At 43.6% G+C, this 24355-nt stretch overlaps 1 protein-coding gene across 1 annotated transcript in view; it reads left to right on the forward strand.

The window, feature by feature from the left end:
* Positions 1 to 2828: 2828 nt before the first annotated feature.
* The window catches only part of LOC141111702 (hatching enzyme 1.2-like), a 46049-nt gene continuing 24522 nt past the window's right edge, over positions 2829 to 24355 (forward strand). The window contains exons 1-6 of the mRNA XM_073603849.1: positions 2829 to 2894; positions 3566 to 3593; positions 3668 to 3721; positions 7431 to 7571; positions 14178 to 14295; positions 20970 to 21148. Of these exons, the coding sequence (XP_073459950.1) occupies positions 2829 to 2894; positions 3566 to 3593; positions 3668 to 3721; positions 7431 to 7571; positions 14178 to 14295; positions 20970 to 21148 (586 nt within the window). The remainder of the gene's footprint in view (positions 2895 to 3565; positions 3594 to 3667; positions 3722 to 7430; positions 7572 to 14177; positions 14296 to 20969; positions 21149 to 24355) is intronic.

Genomic DNA, 24355 nt, shown 5'->3' on the forward strand with positions numbered 1-24355 from the left:
GTCGTATTGTCGGGTCTGGCACGAGTGGTCACAAGCGTCGGGCGGTGAGTTCTCTATTTCATCTCCGGATGATAGACGTTTGATATTATTTGCTTACCTGGTCCAGTTACAGGATAAGGGAGTGTCGGGTTCCACTGTCTCTTCGGCTATGTCCGCCTTATCCTTTTGGTTTCAGCTCCTGGGATGGGGGGATGTCACAAAAGCCTTTCCAGTGCGTCGGATATTGAGGGGCTGGAAACGCATCACTCATCTGCCTGATTCCAGGCGCCCCATTTCTTTACAGATCTTATCGGATGTTTTGGCTATGTTGCCGAAGGTGTGCTCATCCGAGTTTGAGATTTTGCTGTTCCAAGTAGCTTTCTCATGGGCGTTTTTTGGGGCGTTTCGCATCGGGGAATTAGTGGCGAAATCCAGGTCTTCCACTGGGGGTATTCGATCGGAGGATGTTGCCCTGTCGGAGCGCAGTGTCACCATTTTATTGCGCTCCTCTAAGACTGACAGTCTTGGCAGGGGCCGCCGAGTGGTGCTGCACCACTGTGGCGGCCCATTCTGTCCTGTGTCTCTGGCCTTTAATTTTCTTTCCGCGCGCCCCCCATCCCCTACGTTTTTTGTGCACGCTGACTCCTCCTCTTTGAGTCGCTTCCAATTTTTAAAAGTTTTTCGTTTTTGCCTCGAGGCTTTAGGCTTACCAGCGGGCGATTTTTCGACTCACTCATTTCGCATAGGCGCTGCCACCGCCGCTTCTGGCTTAGGGTTTTCCGATACGGAACTTCAGCGGCTGGGTAGATGGGAGTCGTCTCGTTTTTCGTTGTATGTTCGCCCTCACCTTTTGTGTTAATTTCAGGTTTCCCCCCGACTCAAGTATGGATACTGGGCGATTCCTTTGTCTTCTGGGCGGCTCGTCGCGCAGGGATCCGAAAATATGGGAGAAATTTGGGACTCTCTTCAGAAGTGGCAAGGATTCGCTGGCTGGGCCTGCGCGGGCTGCGTTGGCATCAGGTACTGTGGGAATGTTGGCACCTTCGTACCCGCGTGTCCGGTCACATCGTCCTTGTGGTTCACTCCGGCGGGAATGACGTAGGTTACACCCGGTCCGTGGACCTAATTGCTGCCATAAAGAGCGATATTGCTCAATGCCTGGCGATGTTTACCAGCGTGACTTTCGTATGGTCAGAGATTGTCCCTCGTTCTATTTGGGCTAGAGAAGTTCCGGGACCCTGTTTAGAAAATTTTCGGAGGAAGGTCAACGCCCAAGTGTCCAAATTTGTTCGGAGGATCGGGGGGGTCGTTGTCCGTCATAAAGATTTGGAGGGAAATAACAATGACTTGTTGAGGAGGGATGGTGTCCATCTTAACGACATTGGCATGGACATTTTCAACCTGGGACTTCAGAGGGGGGTGGAACAGGCGCTGGCTGCGGTGGGGCGCCCGTCAGTGGATCACTGACTGGCTGGTGGCGGTTTTGGTGACCTTGCCAGAAAATATGGAACCCCTTTGATGCCCGGATGGTAATTGGGAGATTGACGGCCGGTCCGGCACTGATGGTAAGGACAGGCCCCTCCTTCATCTCCCTTTTACATTTGTAGTTGAGTGCTCACAGTACAACTGTGACTGGCACGGTCCTAAAGGTTAATGTTAATGTTGATTTAAATAAAGCTGTGGCCTTGCCCTTTCCAACGTTAATGGTTGTATGTGGTTTTTTATTGGATGAGAAGAAGGGGTAAGGTATGACAAGTGGTATGGTTGGGACCTGGGCTTATTGCACCTCAGCAGTCATGTGATTTCTTCGTTTTTTATTTTTAACAAATTTGCAAAGATTTCAAACAAACTTGTTTCACATGGTCATTAAGGGGTATTGTTTGTAGAATTTTAAGGAAAAAAATGAGTTTAATCCATTTTGGAATAAGGCCGTAACATAACAAAATGTGGAAAAAGTGAAGCAATTTGAATACTTTCCGGATGCAATGTATATACGCGCATATACATGTACATCGCAACATTGGCAGCAAGAAGAGGATAAAGAAGAATTTTACTCAAGGTCTTTATGGAACATGATTTTTGTTTTTCACTCAGGACCTCTCTGCCAGCAAGATCCTGCGTATAACCATCAGTAAATTATTATGTCCATGTGCAAAAGGACTTAAAGTGGAACTATAGTCAGAAAATAAAGTCCTACTAGATCACTTCAGGCTGGCCCTTTTGCAGGTATAGCTATTATAAAACGTTAAAAACAAGTGCCTATACTGTTTAAAATCAAGTAATACTGTCTCACCCTGCTCTGCACATGCTCAGTTGCTCTCTATTTTTAGGCACTGTGCCGAATTTGAAGAGGCCACTCTGCTGACAGCCTAAAAAATTGCTGCTGCTCAGGGGCTACTGGGCTTCAGCAAAATCGCAGACTCCAGCAAGAACAAACAGGAGCAATGCTGGAGGCAATTTACAGTGCACACTAATTTTGGTAGCATAATTGTTAATGTGGAATGTATGTTCTTTGCTAAAGAACGTTATTTTTATCAAGTTGTTATGGGTAAAGTTTCGCATTAATCTGGTAGATGTTTATTTGATTGGTTAAAAGTATTTAGTTGTTAAAAAATGTCCCCGTGTATAGCCAGCATTAGCATATTAGAATTCCTGGCTCTGAGTAAAAAGGAATCAGAAAAAAAAGACTGCACTAAATTCCTGGTACACAATTAGCCCCCCTTTTCTATTTTCCCTTGTGGGGATTGCCTGTTAAACGCCCATCGCACACGTCCCCCCCCCCCAGCCACTGTATAAAGTCAGTTGTGAAATACCCTGATTATTGTACCGTGTGGCAGGTGTCCTCCACCATGGACCTGCCGTCCCTTCTACTCCCAGGCATACTGATAGCCATGTGTACAGGAGATCCAATACAGGTATTATGAACTCTGCATGCTGCAGTATACTGTATGGAAGCTTAGATCATCAAACCCATACTACAGCTGATTTATACAGACAATAGGCATAATAGGGTCTGTGTTGTCCTTCCCAATTTCCTACTTTTGTTTTTTACAATGCAGGTTATAAATGGAAACATTTGATTGCTAGTCTTGCCATCTTTTCGTTCTCTTTTCTTTCTCTTGTTATGAAGGAGCTTAATTTCCCGTGTATCATAGACCAGCAGTATTCAACTCATTGTAGCATTAAAGTGTATGTATAGCCAAGAAGTGTCTTTTAGTTATAGGTGGGGAACAGTTGGAACATTAGTGAGACATTTATTGATGTCTGGATAGGTTCACGCTCTCTGTTTGTCTTTGCTGACCATTGATTAAGTGATGAGCAATCCAAAATTTTAGAGTTGTCACCAGAGTGAGGGGAGTTCCTCCTATGGGAAAACATGTTCAGGTAGCATTTTCTGGGACAGGAAGTGAAGTCTTCCCAAAAGGGCACAGAAGAAAAAAACTCTTATTCAAAAACTAAAAAAATATTTTTTTGGATATATATGTATATACTTATGTGCAGGTAGAAGACTACTCATGTTAGGTCACCTAACGGCATGCTCTGTACAGGTAACATAATTAAGTTATTAAATCACTTTACATTACAGGATCATCAAGAAGCAGTTAATACGTCAGGTTGGTAATATGTTACAATATTTTTTCCACATTTGTATTTACTTTTTTTGCTTAGTTTTTCTTCTTTGTTGCAGTTCCACAAGAGTCCAGCAATGATGTCTTCAGTGACATTTTAACATCCAATCAAGGTATGGGATATAACTTAATATTATCAATGATCTATATAAAAGAGGAGGTGTCACCGGTGTCTTAAAGGTAAAGGTAAGCATCTGATGGCAGTAGAGGTTACATGCTAGTTCCAGAGCAGTGAAGGTGCATACAAGTTCCATGCAGTAGACGTTATCGGGAAGTCATAAAGAGTGTCTTTGACACTCTTTAGAATTCCATTGTGCCACCGCACAACAAATTTCGGTGCGGGATACAGATTCATGTAACTGTTGGAAACAAGTACATGTATTTGAGGCAAGGACCACATGCAGAGGCACACTGAGGCTGGAGAGTCCATATGGACACTTTGACCTCATTACAGCTGAGTCTCCGCCCCGACATTGCAGTTGTCAGACAGACAATGCAGCTGCCAAGGATTTTTGAAGCTGGGTAGAAGGAGCATGATGGAGATTTAGAGATACTGGCTCCCCATCAGGTCTGCTCTCCTTTTCATTAATAGCAGGCAGTGGGCTATAAAATCCCCCAACTGCCTGCTGTCAGTCACAAGAAGAGAGCAGAGTCTCAGCTTCCCCATCAGGCTCCACTCATTGGGAGCATTGCAGGTTGCTAGTAGACTGCCAGCTGTGAAGGTGACAGCATCCTTACCAACCATTGACAGATGGGGAAGGGAGAAGTTAACGGTGGGAAAAATGATGCCTACTACACAGCGTACAGAGACAGGCACTCTGCCTGTTTCTGTACTCCACTTACTGTAGGTCTTAATTACCTCCAGTTTCTTTATCTATGAACTGTAGGTAATTCTGACTGAATTTGTGGCATTTTGTAAAAGTGGTACTATTAAGAATTTTCTGAATCTGTTGTGCACGTTGGTAAAGCTACCAAAAGGTACAGCAGGGCTTTTTGAATCTGCCACAGGTCAATTTAAAAAGATATACTGCCAGAAAGATGTCGTTAGGGCTTTAGTGAATTTCCCCAAATGTCTTTTACTGTTATAGTATATGATATCCCTACCCAGGAACTGATACAGACCTTTTATTCAGAGTGGTTGCTTTATTTAGAGGCTTCTGATTGGTGTCTACCTTCGTGGCAGATGTTCTTTAAAGGGAACATTGAAATTTGGAACCTGAACAACTGACTTGCTTTAGGGTGCATTCTCCAGGGTTGTTATCTTTACCATTGCTTCACTACCGAGGCCTATGTCCCACTAACAATCCTGCCACTGGCAAGAAATTATCATTTCCATGATCACTAAGACACATCTGCTTTGTATGTGTTTCTCCCTCTTCTCCCTCTTCTTCGCGAGATGTTGTTTCCTCTCTGCCGAAAATGCTACAAAGCCTGATTCGCCAGAGAAGGAATACTCACATGCAAGCAGGAGAGTTTTCTCACTCTCTGCTGTGTCCTTCAAAGCTATCCTGCTGCTGGCAAGTTTTTACCAGTGATAGGATCCCCATTGTGAGATGGTTCTTAGGGATTTACTGACCTGGAACATGAATACACATATCAAGTGTCTTGGCACACCATACGCGCATGCTTGTTCGTCCTGACTGAATCAGTAAGTAGTGAAGGAGAGCTCAGGATTAAGCGTGCACCTTCCAAAATAGGTCAAGAATGGCAGCTCCCATATTTCTGTCATAAGTACATAGGCGTGCGCACAGGGTGTGCCGGGTGTGCCCAGGCACACCCTAATCACCCCGTGCACATTAGTGTTATCACTCTGTGTAGCAGCAGAAATAGGGGAAAGATCTCCCTCTTACCGTCTCTGCCATAAGAGAAGTGTTTATGCTCTTCTCTTTCACTGTGCCGGAAGGGAGCTCAATGTGCCGGGGTCATATATATGTAGATACCCACACACGCATGTGTGTTTGAGCTCAAGGGTGCACACCCTAATGCAATAGGCTGCGCACACCTATGCATAAGTATATGGGAATAATTGTAGCAGAACTTATAAAACATGCAGTTCTCAACATTTTTTGTGAAGCTCTGGATAACCTTCACCCTCAGCAGTCAATAGAGAGGTGCTGTACTGGGTCGTGGGATGGTGACGGCATTCTGGAGCTCCAAAATTGGAGTGAAGCCGAGGAGGACTTTTTGATTTCAGACAGCTTTGAGGATTCCTGGGCTGAACAGAAGATTTGGACCCAAAGCACACGCATGTACATTGTGACATCCGCTTTTACCAAATTTATTTTTCAGTTATGGATACGATCAGAACCCCTGTCTGGTTTTACTTCTATTGGAGGCTCGGTTGTAGAGATTCTTTTACCAGTCTTGTGAAGATGTTGTCCCCAGGACAGTAAATGATGGGACATCTTTCTACAGAGCTTCGGATAGAAGTAACATTTGATAGGGGGTCTAAACTATCCACAACTAATAATAAAAGTTTGGGGTAGATACATGTACATCGCTCTAAGGCAGTTTCTCTTACCCTGCTGCTCCAAAAAGCCTCTATCCCACGTGGAGGGTGCGAGCCCTGTATGCAAACAGATACTTAGTAGAAAAGAAGGCTGGACGGCCGCACTTCTATGCAATTTCTTTATTCAAGTGCCGGATACAAAGGTGAACTACAGGTATCAGCTTATAAGTTTCACACCAAGGGCAGGTGCTTACTCATAGCTCATGAGCTATGAGTAAGCCCCGACCTTGGTGTGAAACATGTAGGCTGATACCTGTAGTTCACCTTTGTATCCGGCACTTGAATAAAGAAATTGCATAGGAGTGCGGCCGTCCAGCCTTCTTTTCTTCTTTGGGGTAGATACACTTAGCACTGGCATATTAAGGAAAGTTCAAGTCAATAACCGGTACCCTTTGAGGAGACACTCATAAAACAGCTTAGGATTGTGGATCTTTGTTTTTGAGAATTTGAATAGCTGGAAAAAAACCCATTTAAAGACCATGAAAATAAATATTGTACAAGTTAAGGTATAACTAAGGCCAAAACTTTTTTTTTTATATATATTTGGACAGGGATTAGAACAACTGTCTGGTTTTTATTGCTGTCTGTGCCCCTGTTTGGGAAATTCACCCTCTCTATTTGTCCTGTTTACTATTATCATTGAAAGTGGAAGAAAATTCAAAATTTTGAGTTGACAATAGAACGGTGATAGAGGGGGAATTTTTCAAAGGGGAAATTTTTCTGGTGACCTTGGTGACAACCAGGGATTCCCTTACTTTCAATGGATTTTGTCTCGCTTCCTGTTTTGGCTATATGACCGGAAGTAAGGGGAATCTTCCCAATGGGATAAGGATGGGGAAAAAACAATGGGGTTGTAATCCTCCTTCACTCAATCCACAAAAAGAAAAAAGTTTTGCTTTTAGTTATGATTTAAGGTCAAATGTACACAAAACAGATAGATTCGCTTTCTGTCCACTCACAAGGCCATTATGAAAATGTGAATTTGACACCTATAGTCTGCCTATTGATTTGTCTATTATGAAGATCTAATTGGAGTTATGTAAGACCATCAGTTGACTTCTGATCGAATACAGCTGTTTTATTGGAACTATATCAGGTCACAATATCTCACAAAGGTAGTCTTCAAGATATGGTAGGCCAACCAGTGATCCTTCTTGCCACATAAACCATACAAACATTTTCTTAACTTGTATCTGGACTTTCAAAGGTAAGGCTAATGATAGTGTATCAGTGGGTTCAATTGATACATCAGGCTGTACTTCAGTCTCAGCAATGGAAAGCGTTATGTACAATCATTGTTTATATCCATATAGGCACTTCCCGATTCATGCTACAAGGAGATATCGCTGTGAAAAGGAACAGGAATGCTATCATCTGTAGAGGAAAATCTTGTCTATGGCCAAAATCCAAAGACGGAACAGTCAACGTGCCGTATACATTGTCTGACAACTACAGTACGTGTTACTCTTCAGATCCCAGTCATGTTATAGCAGACAGTTCTGATCATAGAGCTCCAAAGTTTTATGTATGTATTTATGGTACTTATATACAGTATATTTATTCAAAACAATTGGACAGTAAAGGCTAACTTAGGCCTCTTGCACATGGGTGTCTGAGCCTGTACAACATAAATTCCAGTTAATTCCCTGCCTGGGAAGCCCAGGTGCTGTGTACAGCTGCCCATAGACATGAATGGCTGTGTGTGGCTGTACTTGGTATACTGTGTAGCTTGCGTAGACACTAGTAGAGCATATGCAAAAAATTGAAAATGTTCTAATTTCTGCATACACCCTTATGCTATACTCATGTTTATAATACCTTCAGCGTATACCCAAATTCAGCCACGCACAGTCATTCATGTCTAGGGGCAGCTGTACACAGCACCTGGGCTTTCTAGGGTGGAGAAATATGCTGGAATTGGTTCACAGTCTAAAGCTGGGTACACACTGTGTTATTATTCAAGCTGAATAATAAAAAAAACTTACATTCCTGCATCCACACAAACAATGTGGATGCAGAGATCTCTCCCACTGTACTATTGTATTCTGACAGCAGGGACCCCCCCCCCCCCCTTCCTCCATCAGGGTGCACTGATCAGTGCTGCAGCCATTGGCTGTAGCGGCTGATCTAATGCTGGTTTTCCAGCAGGACCGTTTGACAGAAGCCTGTAGGCAGGTGCAGTCTACTTTCTCCACTGCAGGTGATGCTCAACCACAGTGGCATTGCAGAGGGAAAGGAAGTCAAGAGGAACATGGTTCTTCTATGGTTTGCTGGGTCACTGGGGGAGCTAGCCGAATGAATGCTGGCATCCCATGTGACTCTGGCAGCCATCTTGGTTTGGGAAAAGTCTATTTATAACCCTAGCTTCCAGGCTTGGTACACATTTTGCATGTGGGTAGTGTAGGGGCAGGTCACTCGTCTGCCAGGGACAGTAATTAGTGGCAGGGAGAGGTTCCAGACAAGCAGGGAAAGAGCAGGGACACACCATCCTTCCGGGAAGCCTCCCCATTTGGGTACAGACCGGCAAGGTTGCATTCTTCCCCTTAAAATAGACGCAGATGGTGCACTGAGACCTTTCTGTTAAGCTCTGTAGCTGCTGATTTAATGCTGGTTTTCCAGTATTTTCTCAGTATTTTCTCAGTATTTTACTGAGTGCCTTCTGTCTGGCCACTCTATCATACAGGCCTGATTGGTGGAGCGCTGCAGAGATAGCTGTTCTTCTGGAAGGTTCTCCTCTCTCCACAGAGAAATGCTGGAGCTCTGTCAGAGTGACCATCGGGTTCTTGGTCACCTCCCCGACTAAGGTCCTTCTCCCCCGATCACTCAGTTTGGCCAGGCGGCCTGCTCTAGGAAGAGTCCTGGTGGTTCCAAACTTCTTCCATTTACGGATGATGGAGGCCACTGTGCTCATTGGGACCTTCAATGCTGCAGAAATTTTTCTGTACCCTTCCCCAGATCTGTTTCTTAATACAATCCTGTCTTGGAGGTCTACAGCCAATTCCTTGGATTTCACGGCTTGGTTTGTGCTCTGACATGCACTGTTAACTGTGGGACATAATATAGACAGGTGTGTGCCTTTCCAAATCATGTCCAATCAACTGAATTTACCACAGGTGGACTCCAATAAAGTTGAAGAAACAACTCAAGGGTGATCAGTGGAAACAGGAAGCGCATGAGCTTACTTTTGAGCGTCATGGCAAAGGCTGTGAATACGTATGTACATGGGATTTTATTTTTAATTAATTTGCAAAGATTTCAAACAAACTTCTTTAACCACTTTCATACCGGGCCATAGTAATATGACGCCGGCAGGAACATGTCCTCCCTCCGGGTGGACGTCCTCAATTCCCGCCGCTCCTGTGGGCCCCTGGGGGCCCCTGGGGGCCCAGATCGCGGTGATCGGGAATGAGGCGTGTCCCTCGGGATACAGCCCATCCCCGATGAGAGTAAAGAGCCAATAAAAATGGCTCTTTAAATGACTAAAACATTATTTGCAAAATGTTATAATAGAAACTAAAACAAAGTGTTTGTTTTTTTTAAATTCGCTCTTTTTTTACTTATATCGCAAAAAATAAAAAACCCAGTGGTGATTAAATACCACCAAAAGAAAGCTCTATTTGTGCGAAAAAAATGATAAAAATTTTGTTTGGATACAGTGTTGCATGAGTAATTCTCATTCAAAATGTGAGAGCAGGGAAAGCTGAGAATTGGTCTGGGCCGGAAGGGGGTTTAAGTGCCCTGTATTGAGGAGGTTAACGTTGTCATTATGGGGTATTGTTTGTAGAATTTTGAGGAAAATAATTCATTTATTCCATTTTAGAATAAGTCCTCATGCACACGGACGTTTTTACAGCTGCTTTTTTGAGCTTTTTTTGCAGCTTAAAAAGGCCTGTCTATGTTAGTCTATGGCTTCATGCCCACCTAGGCGTTTTTGAGCTGCAAGTGGCATAGGCGTTTTTAAGCTGTAAAAAAAACCCAGGACCAGTGGGTTCTGAAAGACGTTTTTCAGCTGTAAAAACGCTCTAACGCTGAAAAACGCTGAAAAACGCTGAAAAACGTCATTCACCAACGTTTTTTAGCGTTTTTGATCCATTGAAAAAAAAAAAAAAAAAAATTTGAAAAAAAAAAACGCTCAAGAACGCTAACGCGGAAAAACGCTCAAAAACGCTCAAAAATGCTAAAAAACGCTATTGCAAAAACGCTCAAAAACGCTGAAAAAAGTTTAAAAAAATCACTGCAAAGATACTGGCGTTTTCATAACGTTTTTTTAACAGCCTGTGTGCATGAGGGCTAAAGCTGTAACATAACAATATGTAGAAAAAGCGAAAGGCTGTGAATATTTTCCGGATGCACTGTATATTGTGAACAAAGATGTATTTAGAGAAATAATGTATATGTACCACATCATATAAATACAAAATCACCTAATGAGCTGTAACCGTATTAATCTGGTTACATCTGCTGATGAGTGTGACTGTCCATTCCCCTAACACATTATTAACCGCTTGGCGACCAGCCGCGGTCATTATACTGCGGCAGGTCGGCACGATCCCGTGAACCGTCGTAGCTATATGTCGGCTCGCGGGATCAGGATAGCAGGCGCGCGTGCCCACTGCACAGCGGGGGTGCCGATGCTCGTGGCCGATGGTCGCGATGACCGCCGGCCACGAGCGATCGCGAGCACGAGGGACAGAACACAGAAGTGTGTGTGTAAACACACAAATCCGTGTTTTGTTCTGTGAGCAGTGACAGATCGTGAGTTCCTGTTAGCTAGGAACCACGATCCGTCACTTCCTCTAGTCAGTCCCCTCCCCCTTCAGTTAGAATCATCTCCCAGGGAACACAGTTAACCCCTTGATCGCCCCCTAGTGTTAACCCGTTCACTGCTAGTGACATTTTTACAGTAATCAATGCATTTTTATAGCACTGATCGCTTTATAAATGCCAGTGGTCCCAAAAATGTGTCAAAATTGTCCGATGTGCTCGCCATAATGTCGCAGTCATGATAAAAATCACAGATCGCCGCCATTACTAGTAAAAAAAAAAAAATTATAAAAATGCTATAAATCTATCCCCTATTTTGTAGACGCTATAACTTTTGCGCAAACCAATCAATATACGCTTTTTGCGATTTGTTTTTTTTTTTACCAAAAATATGTAGAAGAATACATATCGGAATAAACTGAGAAAAAGTTTGCTTTTTTTAAGCTTATATTTTACAAAAGTGAATGGTACCCACCTAAAAATGGGCTGCCCTAAAGCCCAACTTCGACAAACGTAAAAATGATCCCATATAGTGGGGCAGCGCCTGCACTGCAATGGTCAATTGCTTGTTTAGGTCCAGGGGACATAGAAAAAAACATCTACTTATCTTCTTCTTACAGGGCCCCATGGAGTCACCTCTGCAAGCGCACTCTCAGCATGCATCCATTCTCCGTCATTACTTGTATGGCAAGCCAGTCCTCCTCCCCCCCACCTGTGTCCTCTAATGCCACGCTACCCAGAAGTACCCTGGGAGTGAGCTTTGGAGGAAATGGAGATATTGCGTTTGGCACAGAGGGGGACATTTCAATTCACAGGAGCATGATTCAGTGCTTGGTAACAGTGTATTAACCACTTCACATCCCACATATAGTCATATGACATCCGCAGGAGGGATCTCCCATCCTGGGTGGGCGTCATATGACGTCCTGGGCTTCCTGGCTGTCTGGGGGGCGCGCGCTGCCGTGTCATTTGGGACCCGATGCGCGTGCCTGGCAGCCGCGATGTCCGCCGGGCACCCGCGCTTGCCCGTTAACCAAGCAGGACCGTTGATCTGTGTGTGTCAAGTGAGAGGAGACTGATCGTGTGTTCCAGGGGCGGATCCAGGGGGGGGGCAACGGGGCAATTGCCCCCTCCGAGAGATGCGGGTGACAGAGAGCAGGGTGTGAGAGAGAGCCCGCGGGCGGGCGGCTCCGTAAGTGAGAGAGCCGCTAGGCGGCTCCGTGAGTGAGTGACAGAGCCGCTGGGCAGCTCCGTGAGTGAAAGAGCCGCCGGGCGGCTCCGTAAGTGAGAGAGCCGCCGGGCGGCTCCGTGAATGAAAGAGGAGCCGGGAGGCTCCGTGAATGAAAGAGGAGCCGGGCGGCTCCGTGACTGAGGGAGCCGCTGGGCGGCTCCGTGACTGAGGGAGCCGCTGGGCGGCTCCGTGACTGAGGGAGCCGCTGGGCGGCTCCATAGGTGAGAGAGCCGCTGCTGACATGTGCCGCTCAATGTGGGCGGGCTGCTGCCCGCTGGCCAATCAGGGAGCCGGCGGGCAGGGGAGCAGAGAGATGACATCATCTCTCACCGCCCGGCGCCCGCCCTGCATCCCTTCAGTTCAACTTCCCCCCCTCCATGCAGGCAGCTGCGGCAGCAGAGAGATTACATCATCTCTCTGCTGCCTGTCTCTGGGACACAAGAGACCACCTTAGCAGGTGGCAAGTGACAGGCGACGTGGCAAGTGACAATCCGCAACATGTGGCAGGCGACGTGGCAAGTGACAATCCGCAACATGTGGCAGGCAACGTGGCAAGTGACAATCTGCATCTGGTGACAGGCGACGTGGCAAGTGACAATCCACAATATGTGGCAGGCGACGTGGCAAGTGACAATCTGCATCTGGTGACAGGTGACGTGGCAAGTGACAATCCGCAACATGTGGCAGGCGACGTGGCAAGTGACATGAAAAGTGACAATCCGCAACGTGGCAGGCGACGTGGCAAGTGACATGGCAAGTGACAATCCGCAATGTGGCAGGCGACGTGGCAAGTGACAATCTGCATCTGGTGACAGGTGATATGGCAAGTGACAATCCGCAACATGTGGCAGGCGACGTGGCAAGTGACAATCTGCATCTGGTGACAGGTGATATGGCAAGTGACAATCCGCAACATGTGGCAGGCGACGTGGCAAGTGACAATCTGCATCTGGTGACAGGTGATATGGCAAGTGACAATCCGCAACATGTGGCAGGCGACGTGGCAAGTGACAGTCCGCATCTGGTGACAGGTGACATGGCAAGTGACACACTCGGGGCTCCCACTGATTCTGCATTATGGTGAGTTAAACTATTTAATTTTTTTATAACAATGTAATTATAGTAATAATGCGCTTCAATCATCCTGACACCATAACAACCATGGTGCCGTGATGATTGAAGCGCCAACACCAGCCATTTCCCCGATAGATGTACCCCAAAAAAATATATTTTCTGGCAGTGCCCCTCCCGAGACTAGGCTCTGGATCCGCCCCTGGTGTGTTCCCAGTACAGAGGAACATCGATCGGTCTCCTCCCCTTGTGAGTCCCTGCCCCCTACAGTTAGAATCACTCCCTAGGACACACAGTTAACCCTTTGATCGCCCCCTAGTGTTAACCCCTTCCCTGCCAGTGACATTTATACAGTAATCAATACATTTGTATAGCACTGATCGCTGTATAAATGCCAATGGTCCCAAAATGGTGTGAAAAGTGTCCGATTTGTCCGCCGCAATGTCACATCCACGATAAAAATCGCAGATTGTCTCCATTACTAGTAAAAAAAAAATAATAAAAATGCCATAAAACTATCCCCTATTTTGTAGACGCTATAACTTTTGCGCAAACCAAATATACGCTTATTGCGATTTTTTTTTTTACCAAAAATATGTAGAAGAATACATATGGGCCTAAAATGAGGAATTTTTTTTTTTTTTTTAAATTGGGATATTTATTATAGTAAAAAGTAAAAAACATTGTGTTTTTTTTTTCAAACTTGTCCCTCTTCTTTTGTTTATAGCGCAAAAAATAAAAAACGCAGAGGTGATCAAATACCACCAAACGAAAGCTCTATTTGTGGGGAAAAAGTGATAAAAATGTAATTTGGGTACAGTGTTGCATGACTGCGCAATTGTCATTCAAAGTGTGACAGAGCTGAAAACTGAAAATTGGCTTGGGCAGGAAGGGGGTGAAAATGCCCTGTATTGAAGTGGTTAACTGAGAAAAATAGGGCTTATTATTACTTTAACTCTTCATTTATTACGTTTGCCTTTGTTGCTTGTTATAGCATTGGAGGAAAAAGCGATCATCCAGGCTGCCATGGAGGAGGTGAGAGTTGTGACTTGCATGCGGTTTGTTCCTCGCCGTGAAGAGCCAAACTACTTACGAATCCGACCTTTTGATGGGTGAGTCGGTCAGTCATCATGATCACAGTTACACATGTCAGTTTAGCATGGGGTATACCCGTGTACTGCTAGCATACAGCAATTCATTAAGAATTTCCTGGGTGGGAAAATGTGCTCGTAATTTGTCAGATGCTGGAAAGTGTCCATATTCCTGAGGCCAAAGTCAGACAGTTTTTTTTTTTGGAGGAGGTCTGCAATGACAGCCCCTATATATCTTTCACAGGTTTACTTTAAAGTGAAGCTAAACTTTGGTTTAAAAAAATAAAATCTATTCATGTGTGTATTCTAAACTCCAAAAAGTCCCTTCTATTGCTCTGTCTCCTCCAAATCTCTAAATTCCTTTTTTTGTTGCTGTGATGTGACTTCCTGTTAGATTGAAGGTGCCTACATTCTCCATCATCTCACTGTATGTAAGAATGTAGCCACCTCCTCTTGCTTCCTTCCAAGATGAAGTATGGACTGTGGGATTTGTAGTGTGCATAGGGCAGTGGACACCAATACAACTAACATGCATTGCTCATTCTAGTCCCCCGCTGAGCAAAACGGAGTCCGCTGGGCGGACCGCCTATGTGAAAGGACCCTTAGAAACTTTTCGTGAAAAATAGCTTACAGGAACGCTCAGTGGTGAATGTGTATAGATTAATTAGTGGCAATGTGGATGCCGCGCTGCTCTAATTTTGTGCTCAAAATAAACAATATCATAATAAGATTGACAGTGCTTTGTGCAATAATTGAAACTCTTATGAATTGGTGTCTAATCCACTTATACAATTATATTCGCAATGATAAATCCTTATCCAACTAATAGTTCAAACATTTAAAATTAAAATACATGTAAAACAGAGTAATGTAAAAAAAGGGAGTTTTTTTTTTTACATTGATGTACAGGGATGTTGGTGCCCTTTTTTCCCCCTTTTTTTGTTCTGTCACCTACCCATATTATTTTCCACATGTAAAACAGAGTTGCATAAAACTCTGATGAAGTCCAATACTTGTGATACACTGTGCTGAGTTACAAGATAAAAAGTGAAAGGTAAAGTGAAAAAAATGAAATTGTCCCATAGGTTAATCCTTATTGCATATGTCTCACTGGGGTTTCTGAACTCTTCATATACTTTGTGCCACCCTGGTGCTCTATACTCTTAAAACTCTTATCTCAAGGTAGGTGTCATACAGCATGTATGGAATAATCCTCCCAGATTATGATGGTATTCCCCTCTTCCTCCTCCTCTCTACCTCTGGGGGGGCCTTCGTTAATACCTCTTACTGGTTCCACTACTCAGGGGTATTGTGCCTTTATTGCCCCATCCGACTCATGCTGCCCACGTGTCTCATGTATGGGGAAATAGCAAATAGCCTCTTGTGGTGCAGTATTTTGGTAAAAAAATGTTTATTTAAACAAATCCAATGTTACATCACGGGTGACGTAACGCGTAGGGCGAGCAGAGGCAGATGCGGACCAAAAGTGACTTCATATGCAGAAGTAAAGCCCGGGAATTTTAACACTGATGCTTGTTTGAAAGTTTTGAATGAAAGTGCATTGGATTTGCTTTAAATGTTTTTTTTTAACCAAAATACTGCACCATAAGAGGCTATTTGCTATCTCCCCATACATGAGCGAGACACGTGCGCAGCATGAGTTAGATGGGGCATTAAAGGCACAATACTTCTGAGTAGTGGAGCCAGTAAGAGGTACTAACGAAGGCCCCCCAGAGGTAGAGAGGAGGAGGAGGAAGAGGCGAATACCGTCATAATCTGGGAGGATTATTCCATACATGCTGTATGACACTTACCTTGAGATGAGAGTTTTGAGATCATAGAGCACCAGGGTGGCACAAAGTATATGAAGAGTTCAGGCACCCCACTGAGACATATGCAATAAGGATTAACCTACGGGACCATTTTTTTTTTTTTTACTTTATTATCTTGTAACTCAGCACAGTGTAACACAAGTATTTGATGTTATCAGAGTTTTATGCAACTCTATTTTACATGTATTTTACTTTAATGCATTTTTATTTTAAATGTTTGAAATATTAAGTTGGATACGGATTTATCATTGTGAATATAATTGTATAAATGGATTGGACATCAATTCATAAGAGTTTAAATTATTGCATTAAGCACTGTCAATCTTATTATGATATTGTTTATTTTGAGCACAAAATTGGAGCAGCGCGGCATCCACATTATCATTATTAAAGCGGAGTTCCAAAAAAAAAAATTAAAAATTAAAAGTCAGCAGCTACAAATACTGCAACTGCTGACTTTTAATATTCGACACTTACCTGTCCCAGGGTCCAGAGATGTGGGGTAATGAAGCCTCGCTAGTCTCCCCCCTCCTCTCTGCGGCGCCGGCATTGTCAATGTGGGCGCCTGGCTGTGCCTTCACAGCTGGGCACGCACTGCGCATGCGCGAGCCGCGCGCTGTGACTGGCTGGGCAATCATCTGGGACCTGTGACGTGTCCCAGATGATTGCCGAGAGGGAGTGGGAGAGGTGAACTTACGTCCGGTGCCGTGGCGGAGGAAGTGGGAGCCAAAACCCTTATCTGCTCCCCCCCCCAAAAAAAATTACATGGCATGTCAGGGGGTCACCTTCCCTTAAAGTGGAAGTTCTATTTTTGGGTGGAACTCCGCTTTAAGAACCTCAGTGTGGGAACACACATTGATGCCAGCAGCACCTCTAGACCAATACAAGACCGTAGACCACTGATACACCTCACAGTACCATACATGACTAGGAGGCACCACAGGAGTTATACAATTATCAATATGTATAGAGTGTTTTGAAGAATAAGGATATAATTTAGTGTCTCTTTAAGAAAAAAATGGAGAGGCAAATAGCCCCCCTTTTTCTCATGCATGTTGCTTTTAAGTTTCTATGTAACGGTCAGACAGAGGTTAATTACATAATTAGCATATAAAAATAAACTAAAAAGTTATTTAACTGACAAACCTAATTGAGCAATCAGCCTGTACATGGTAAGTAAATTTCACCACCATTTGAGTGATGACCTGGATAACTGTGATATATTCCTTGGTGGGAAACCAGGACTTGTTAATCATTCCCCAATGTACATCCCTCTACTGTCACCACTACCCATTCCCCGGCCTCCCCAGTGTCTATGATTGCAAAAGAAGTTGGACAAGAAAAATAACACTGAACACGATTCATTAATACTGAACACTGAACTCAATAAAACCACAGAATTTTAAACAAACCAATCTATAAGACATAGGAAATAACATGTAATTACATAATATAATACTGTATAATATAGTACATATGTACAGTAGGCTAGGTATGTAAACCCTAAGAATGCACGCCTCCTGTTTGCTCCTTTTGTGGTCTGTTAAATACTCAACTGAAAGCACTTTGTTGTATCTGTTCAATAAGTGAAACAAAGAATGTATCACATCTACAGTCTCTGACTATCTCTTGTATCATGTCTGCAGTCTCTGACTATCTCTTGTATCATGTCTGCAGTCTCTGACTATCTCTTGTATCATGTCTGCAGTCTCTGACTATCTCTTGTATCATGTCTGCAGTCTCTGTTCATATATTGTATCATGTCTGCAGTCTCTGATCATATATTGTATCCTGTCTGCAGTCCCTGGCTATCTTTTGTATCATGTCTGCAGTCTCTGATCATATATTGTATCCTGTCTGCAGTCCCTGGCTATCTTTTGTATCATGTCTGCAGTCTCTGACCATCTTATTTCATGTCTACAGTCTCTGACTATCTCTTATTTCATGTCTGCAGTCACCAACTGTATCCTATTATCTTTGAATGTCTCCAGTGGCATGTGCACAGTATCTTACTGTCTCCTGTAGAATGTCCAAAGTCACTGTCTTCTCTATCATGACCACAGTTCACACAGCCAATCCCCTATCACTACGCAATGCTTTCTAACAGATATCAGGAATTGGGGGGATCCCATTATATATATATATATATATATATATATATATATATATATATATATGGAGTGTGGGAGTTTCATATATAAAGTAGTAATACTGGTCAGTGATTGGAATCTAGATCTCAGAAGACTGGTACAATATATAGTTACATAGTAGGTGAGGTTGAAAAAAGACACAAGTCCATCAAGTCCAACCTATGTGTGTGATTATGTGTCAGTAAATATAGACCCAATCGTATCCATTTATAGGCTAATGACCATCAACAGACAACCTCCAAGATAAATAAGGAGTTTCCATATAGCAGCTATCACGATATACCAGGGAACCTTTTCTACAGAGCGCCTATTACATCAGAAATATGACCGAAGGTAGTAGGTTCATCAAATACAATGTATTCAAAATGTAACTTGTAAGGAGAATATATATTTCACTGCTGACTCTAGAGCTCCACCTGCTTCCTCCACATGGTAAATATGATACATTTATATGTAAGATATTTATCTGGTTGAAAATAAAATATGTTTGAAACATTCAACCTGAGCATGTATAAAGATAGTATGTAAAACACTATAGACATTCCCTATAATGACAGGGGAAGAGGTTTGAGGGATCTTAATAGTCTGTATTTTGTTATATGAAGCACTGATCCCCAAAACGCCAGTGAAAGATTTCAAATAGCAATAAAGCCGCAGACTTTCCCTTATCCAGGAAATGAGACCGATGAGCTCAGGGAATAAATATAGAAAAGCCTTTCTCTGTGATCAGGGTCAGCAGTCAGCTATTCTACCCAACACGCTTTATTAAACACCATTTCACTTTCATATCAGTAAATTGGATGTAATTGGTGGCAGGTGGAGTTTTTAATCTTATTATCAGTGTTGTGCCATCTTCTCATTTCATTGGTAAAGGCGGAATACGTGTGATCCCACACAGAATCCGCTGTTGGACTTGTATGTACAATCCGATCATCAAATATTCTTATCATGACCAGACTGATGTATGAACATATATGTAGGATTACAGGAACGTGAGCAGCTAACCCCAGATCCAACCTCATCCCAAGACAACATCTCAGCTATGAACCTATACTGTCCTATATATTACCCTATATATACTGCCATATATACAGTCCTATATATTACCCTATATATACTGCCCTATATACTGCCCTATATACTGCCCTATATACTGTCCTTTATATCACCCTATATATACTGTCCTATATATTACTGTGACGGGAGTCACTGTTGGGCGCAGGGTGATCAAGAAAAGAATGAACCCTGAGAATTTGATTGGATTACTTAAAATGGGACAGTAATATTTATCCACAATATCTCCCAGGATATATGTAGGAGCCGGACAGTCTACTCAGTGGCTTCGGTGACCACAAGTCTGTCCTAAAGGTCATGTCTCTGAGTCACCTATTCTGGGTAAATGATTTAGTAAACTAGCTCATATTAATTAGGTTTCTGGTTACAGTTGTATTGTAATGCCCCGTACACACGGTCGGACTTTGTTCGGACATTCCGACAACAAAATCCTAGGATTTTTTCCGATGGATGTTGGCTCAAACTTGTCTTGCATACACACGGTCACACAAAGTTGTCGGAAAATCCGATCGTTCTAAACGCGGTGACGTAAAACACGTACGTCGGGACTATAAACGGGGCAGTGGCCAATAGCTTTCATCTCTTTATTTATTCTGAGCATGCGTGGCACTTTGTCCGTCGGATTTGTGTACACACGATCGGAATTTCCGACAACGGATTTTGTTGTCGGAAAATTTTATCTCCTGCTCTCCAACTTTGTGTGTCGGAAAATCCGATGGAAAATGTCCGATGGCGCCCACACACGGTCGGAATTTCCGACAACGCGCTCCGATCGGACATTTTCCAATGGAAAATCCGACCGTGTGTACGGGGCATTAGAGTAATATGAGCAGGAGGTAGGAACTCCCTCTTTAAAGGGGTTGTAAAGATGTTTTTTTTTTTTTTTAAAATAACAAACATGTTATACTTACCTTCACTGTGCAGCTCGTTCTGCACAGAGTGGCCCCGAACCTGATCTTCTGGGGTCCCTCGGCGGCTGTTTCAGCTCCTCCCCGCAAGCATTTACCACCTTCATGCGAGCTCCTTCGCACGGTGGTGAGTGCTTGCGGGCGCGCTCCCGTGATACAGCCGGCGGCTATAGCCGCTCGCTGTATCACTCGGCCCCGCCCCCCGGCGCGCCGCGTCATCGGATGTGATTGACAGCAGCGCGAGCCAATGGCTGCGCTGCTTTCAATCCATCCACTGCAGCCAATCAGCGACCAGGCTGAGCTGCAATGAAGCTGACGAGGACGAGGAGCGAAGATTCGAGGCGTCAGGTAAGTAAAACGGGGGGGCTGGGGGCGGCGGTACTGTCAAAAGTTTTTTCACCTTAATGCATAGAATGCATTAAGGTGAAAAAATTTTTACCTTTACAACCCCTTTAACTGTATATAAAGACTTGTAATTTTGTTTCTAATAAAGAATCTGATTCCTGTTTGACCCTCCGTACAGAGCCTCATCTCGTACTTGGGGGAAGAATTATTCGTATGGGTTTCTTGTTCAGCTGATTGGAGTGTTCGGTAGCTGCCTTTGAGTTCGGAAATGGAATGTCCTAAACGGCTTTAACCCCTTTCATACTCGGGGTGTCGTTAAAATTACCCTATATATACTGCCCTATATACTGTCCTATATATTGCCCTATATCTCTGTTCTTTCACAGATGCTGGTCGTATGTTGGACGTGTAGGTGGTGCTCAGGATTTATCACTCACAAAACCCAAATGTCTCCTCTGGGGTATAATACAACACGAGCTGCTCCACTCCCTGGGCTTCCAACACGAGCAGTGCCGCAGTGACCGCGACAAATACATCCGCATCAACTGGGGGAACATCAGCCAAGGTACATCCTGAGGAGCTCCCCCAACTCCATGGGTTATTCTGCACCAAGGCTGTGCTCCTTTCCTCCCTCCTCTTCTCCTGTGCCTTTTATTTATTTATTTATTTATTTATTTATTTATTTATTTATTTTAGACTATGGACAATGGAATGGTGACCACACACACTTTTTAGGGTCAGTGTCTGGTTCACTCAAAATTATTAAATCTATAAAACCATTGAATAGCCATAGCTTCTCTTCTGATCAATTTAGATTTGGAATTGATCATCTAAGTTGATTGGCTATCACGGAAAATGATCAAGCATTTTGCATCGATCAGCAGCACTGAGGTACTTTATAAGGCTTACTATAGGGCCGGATCACACCAGGAATCGCACAGGAATGTGTTGTGCGATTCACATGCAGTTCTGTGCAATGCAATTTCAGCCCATTCATTTTGAATAAGCTGAAATCGCACCACACCAAAAGTGTGCACTACTTTTGGAAATACACTGCAACCACATCAGGTGGTTCTTCTGTACCATGCGATCTGATGTGGGCAAACGTACTGCATTTGTGACATTGGTTTGAGGTGCCAATAACATAATATTGACACCTGTTGCAGATCACAACTGCAGTGCATTTTAAACGTGGTGCTGGAGATGCACACTGAATGCAGGTTTCCCACACTGTGTTTTGGTGTGAACTGGTCCGTAAAGTGGAGTTCCACCCAAAAATGGAACTTCCGCTTTTTGGATTCTTCCCCCCCTCCGGTGTCACATTTGGCACCTTTCAGGGGGGAGGGGGGGAGCAGATACTTGTCTAATGCAGGTATTTTGCTCCCACTTCCGGGCATAGGTAGCCGAGCTACCCGCAGGTATCTACACCACTTCAGGCGGCTTCTCCGCCCCCCCACGCTGTCTTCTGGGAGACACACAGGTCCCAGAAGACAGCAGGGACCAGTAGCATTGCGCAGCGCGAGTTGCGCATGCGCAGCAGGGAACCAGGAAGTGAAGCCGCAAGGCTTCACTTCCTGATCCCCTTACCGAAGATGGCGGTGCCTCCACCCAAGATCCGAGGGACGGGTCGACTTCGGGTGCCGACATCGCGGGCGCCCTGGACAGGTAAGTGTCCTTATTTTAAAAGTCATCAGCTGCAGTATTTGTAGCTGCTGACTTTTAAATAAAAAAATTAGGCGAAACTACGCTTTAAAATTGGGGTTGGAGGATGCTAAAAATAGGCAGTTGAAGCAAACGTAAACTGCTACAGAATTAAAAAAAAAAAAAAAATACCTGTAAGACAATGGCATAATGTGCTAGTATGCTCCGCATACTAGCACATTATGAAATACTTACCTTAGAACAAAGCCCTTCCAGCAGCACGCTGTTACCACTTAGAGGGCTGACATCTTTCCCCGGTCTTTCTTCCTGGGTTTGCGGGCTGAGAGTGGCCAGAGCCATGATGACGTCACTACCTTGCATGCGTGCGGGAGTTCTCGCTTCCGGCGAAAAGCTCTGAAGATCCTACACGGTATGCCGGACCTTCAGAGTGTATGCGCCAGTGACGTCAGCGGCTGCATTCAGGGTGAATATCTCCTAAATGCTGCACGATTAGGAGATATTGATTTTACCTACAGGTACGTTTTATTAGAGGCTTACCTGTAGCTAAAAATCACAAAGCGGGCTTTACTACTGCTTTGAGGTGCATGCCCACCCAACCGCACCACCCTTAGCAGTAGTTAACTCAAAAAGAAAGAAGAAAAAATGGTCCCCTGCAGGATTATGCTATAGTGTAATTATGGCATAATTGCATAAGAGCATTTTTAGAATACAATCATAAAGCTGCACATTGCCACACTAAGAAATACAGCATCAAAGCAGTGTATGGAAATCTATGAAAATGACCAAAGACAAGAAACAGGAAGTTCAGCTCACAGCCGTGTCACCAGAACAGGAAGTGAAATAAAATGTCCCCATCAAAGTCACAGAGTAAAAGATCTACTTTACTAAAAAATAAACAAAAAAAAAGGTAATTGGTTAAATAAATCTGCATGGGCAGGTTTATTTTATTATAGATGTATATTTAGACCATTTTATTGCTTGAGGTGATTGTAACCGTATTAGCTCACTTGCAACAGAAACACATGGACAGTACTCAATTGTTTCTGTTGGACCATTTTATTAAAATTATAATTTTCCATTTTGTTAATTATTATACGTTAATGATTAATTAAATAAATAAGTACAGAGGTTATATCTTGTAGGAATGAAAACCCAGCCTGAAGGAAATGAAGAATAGAGGCTTTATTCTTCTTATTCTGCTTAGCTTTACCTTGCAGTGCCTTGAAAAAGTATTCACACCCCTTGAAATTTTCCAAATGTTTTCATGTTGCAACCAAAAACATAAATGTATTTTATTGAGATTTTATGTGATAGACCAACACGAAGTCGTACATAATTGTGAAGAGGAAGGAAAATGATAAATTGGTTTTTAATTTTTTTTACAAATAAACATGTGAAAAATGTAATTTGTATTCAGCCCCCTTTATTTTGATACCCCTAACTAAAATCTAGTGGAACCAATTGCCTTCAGATGTCACCTAATTACTAAATACAGTCCACCTGTGTGTAATTTAATCTCAGTATAAATACAGCTGTTCTGTGAAGCCCTCAGAGGTTTGTTAGAGAAATGTAGTGAACAAACAGCGTCATGAAGGCCAAGGAACACACCAGACAGGTTAGGCATAATGTTGTAGAGAAGTTTAAAGCAGGGTTAGGTTATAAAAAATATTCCAAGCTTTGAACATCTCACGGAGCACTGTTCAATCCATCATCCGAAAATGGAAAGAGTATGGCATAACTGCAAACCTACCAAGACCTGGCCGTCCACCTAAACTGACTGGTCTGGCATTAATCAGAGAAGCAGCCAAGAGGCCCATGGTAACTCTGGAGGAGCTGCAGAGATCCACAGCTCAGGTGGGAGAATCTGTCCACATGATAACTATTAGTCGTGCACTTCACAAATCTGGCCTTTATGGAAGAGTGGCAAGAAGAAAGCCATTGTTGATAGAAAGCCATAAGAAGTCCCATTTGTAGTTTGCGAGAAACCATGTGGGGGACACAGCAAACATGTGGAAGAAGGCCTAAGGCCTAAAAGCAAATCGCTATGTGTGGTGGAAAACAAACACTGCACATCGCACTGAACACTCCATCCCCACCGTGAAACATGGTG

Source organism: Aquarana catesbeiana, linkage group LG11 (assembly GCF_042186555.1).
Source record: "Aquarana catesbeiana isolate 2022-GZ linkage group LG11, ASM4218655v1, whole genome shotgun sequence".
In the NCBI taxonomy this organism is placed as follows: Eukaryota; Metazoa; Chordata; class Amphibia; order Anura; family Ranidae; genus Aquarana; species Aquarana catesbeiana.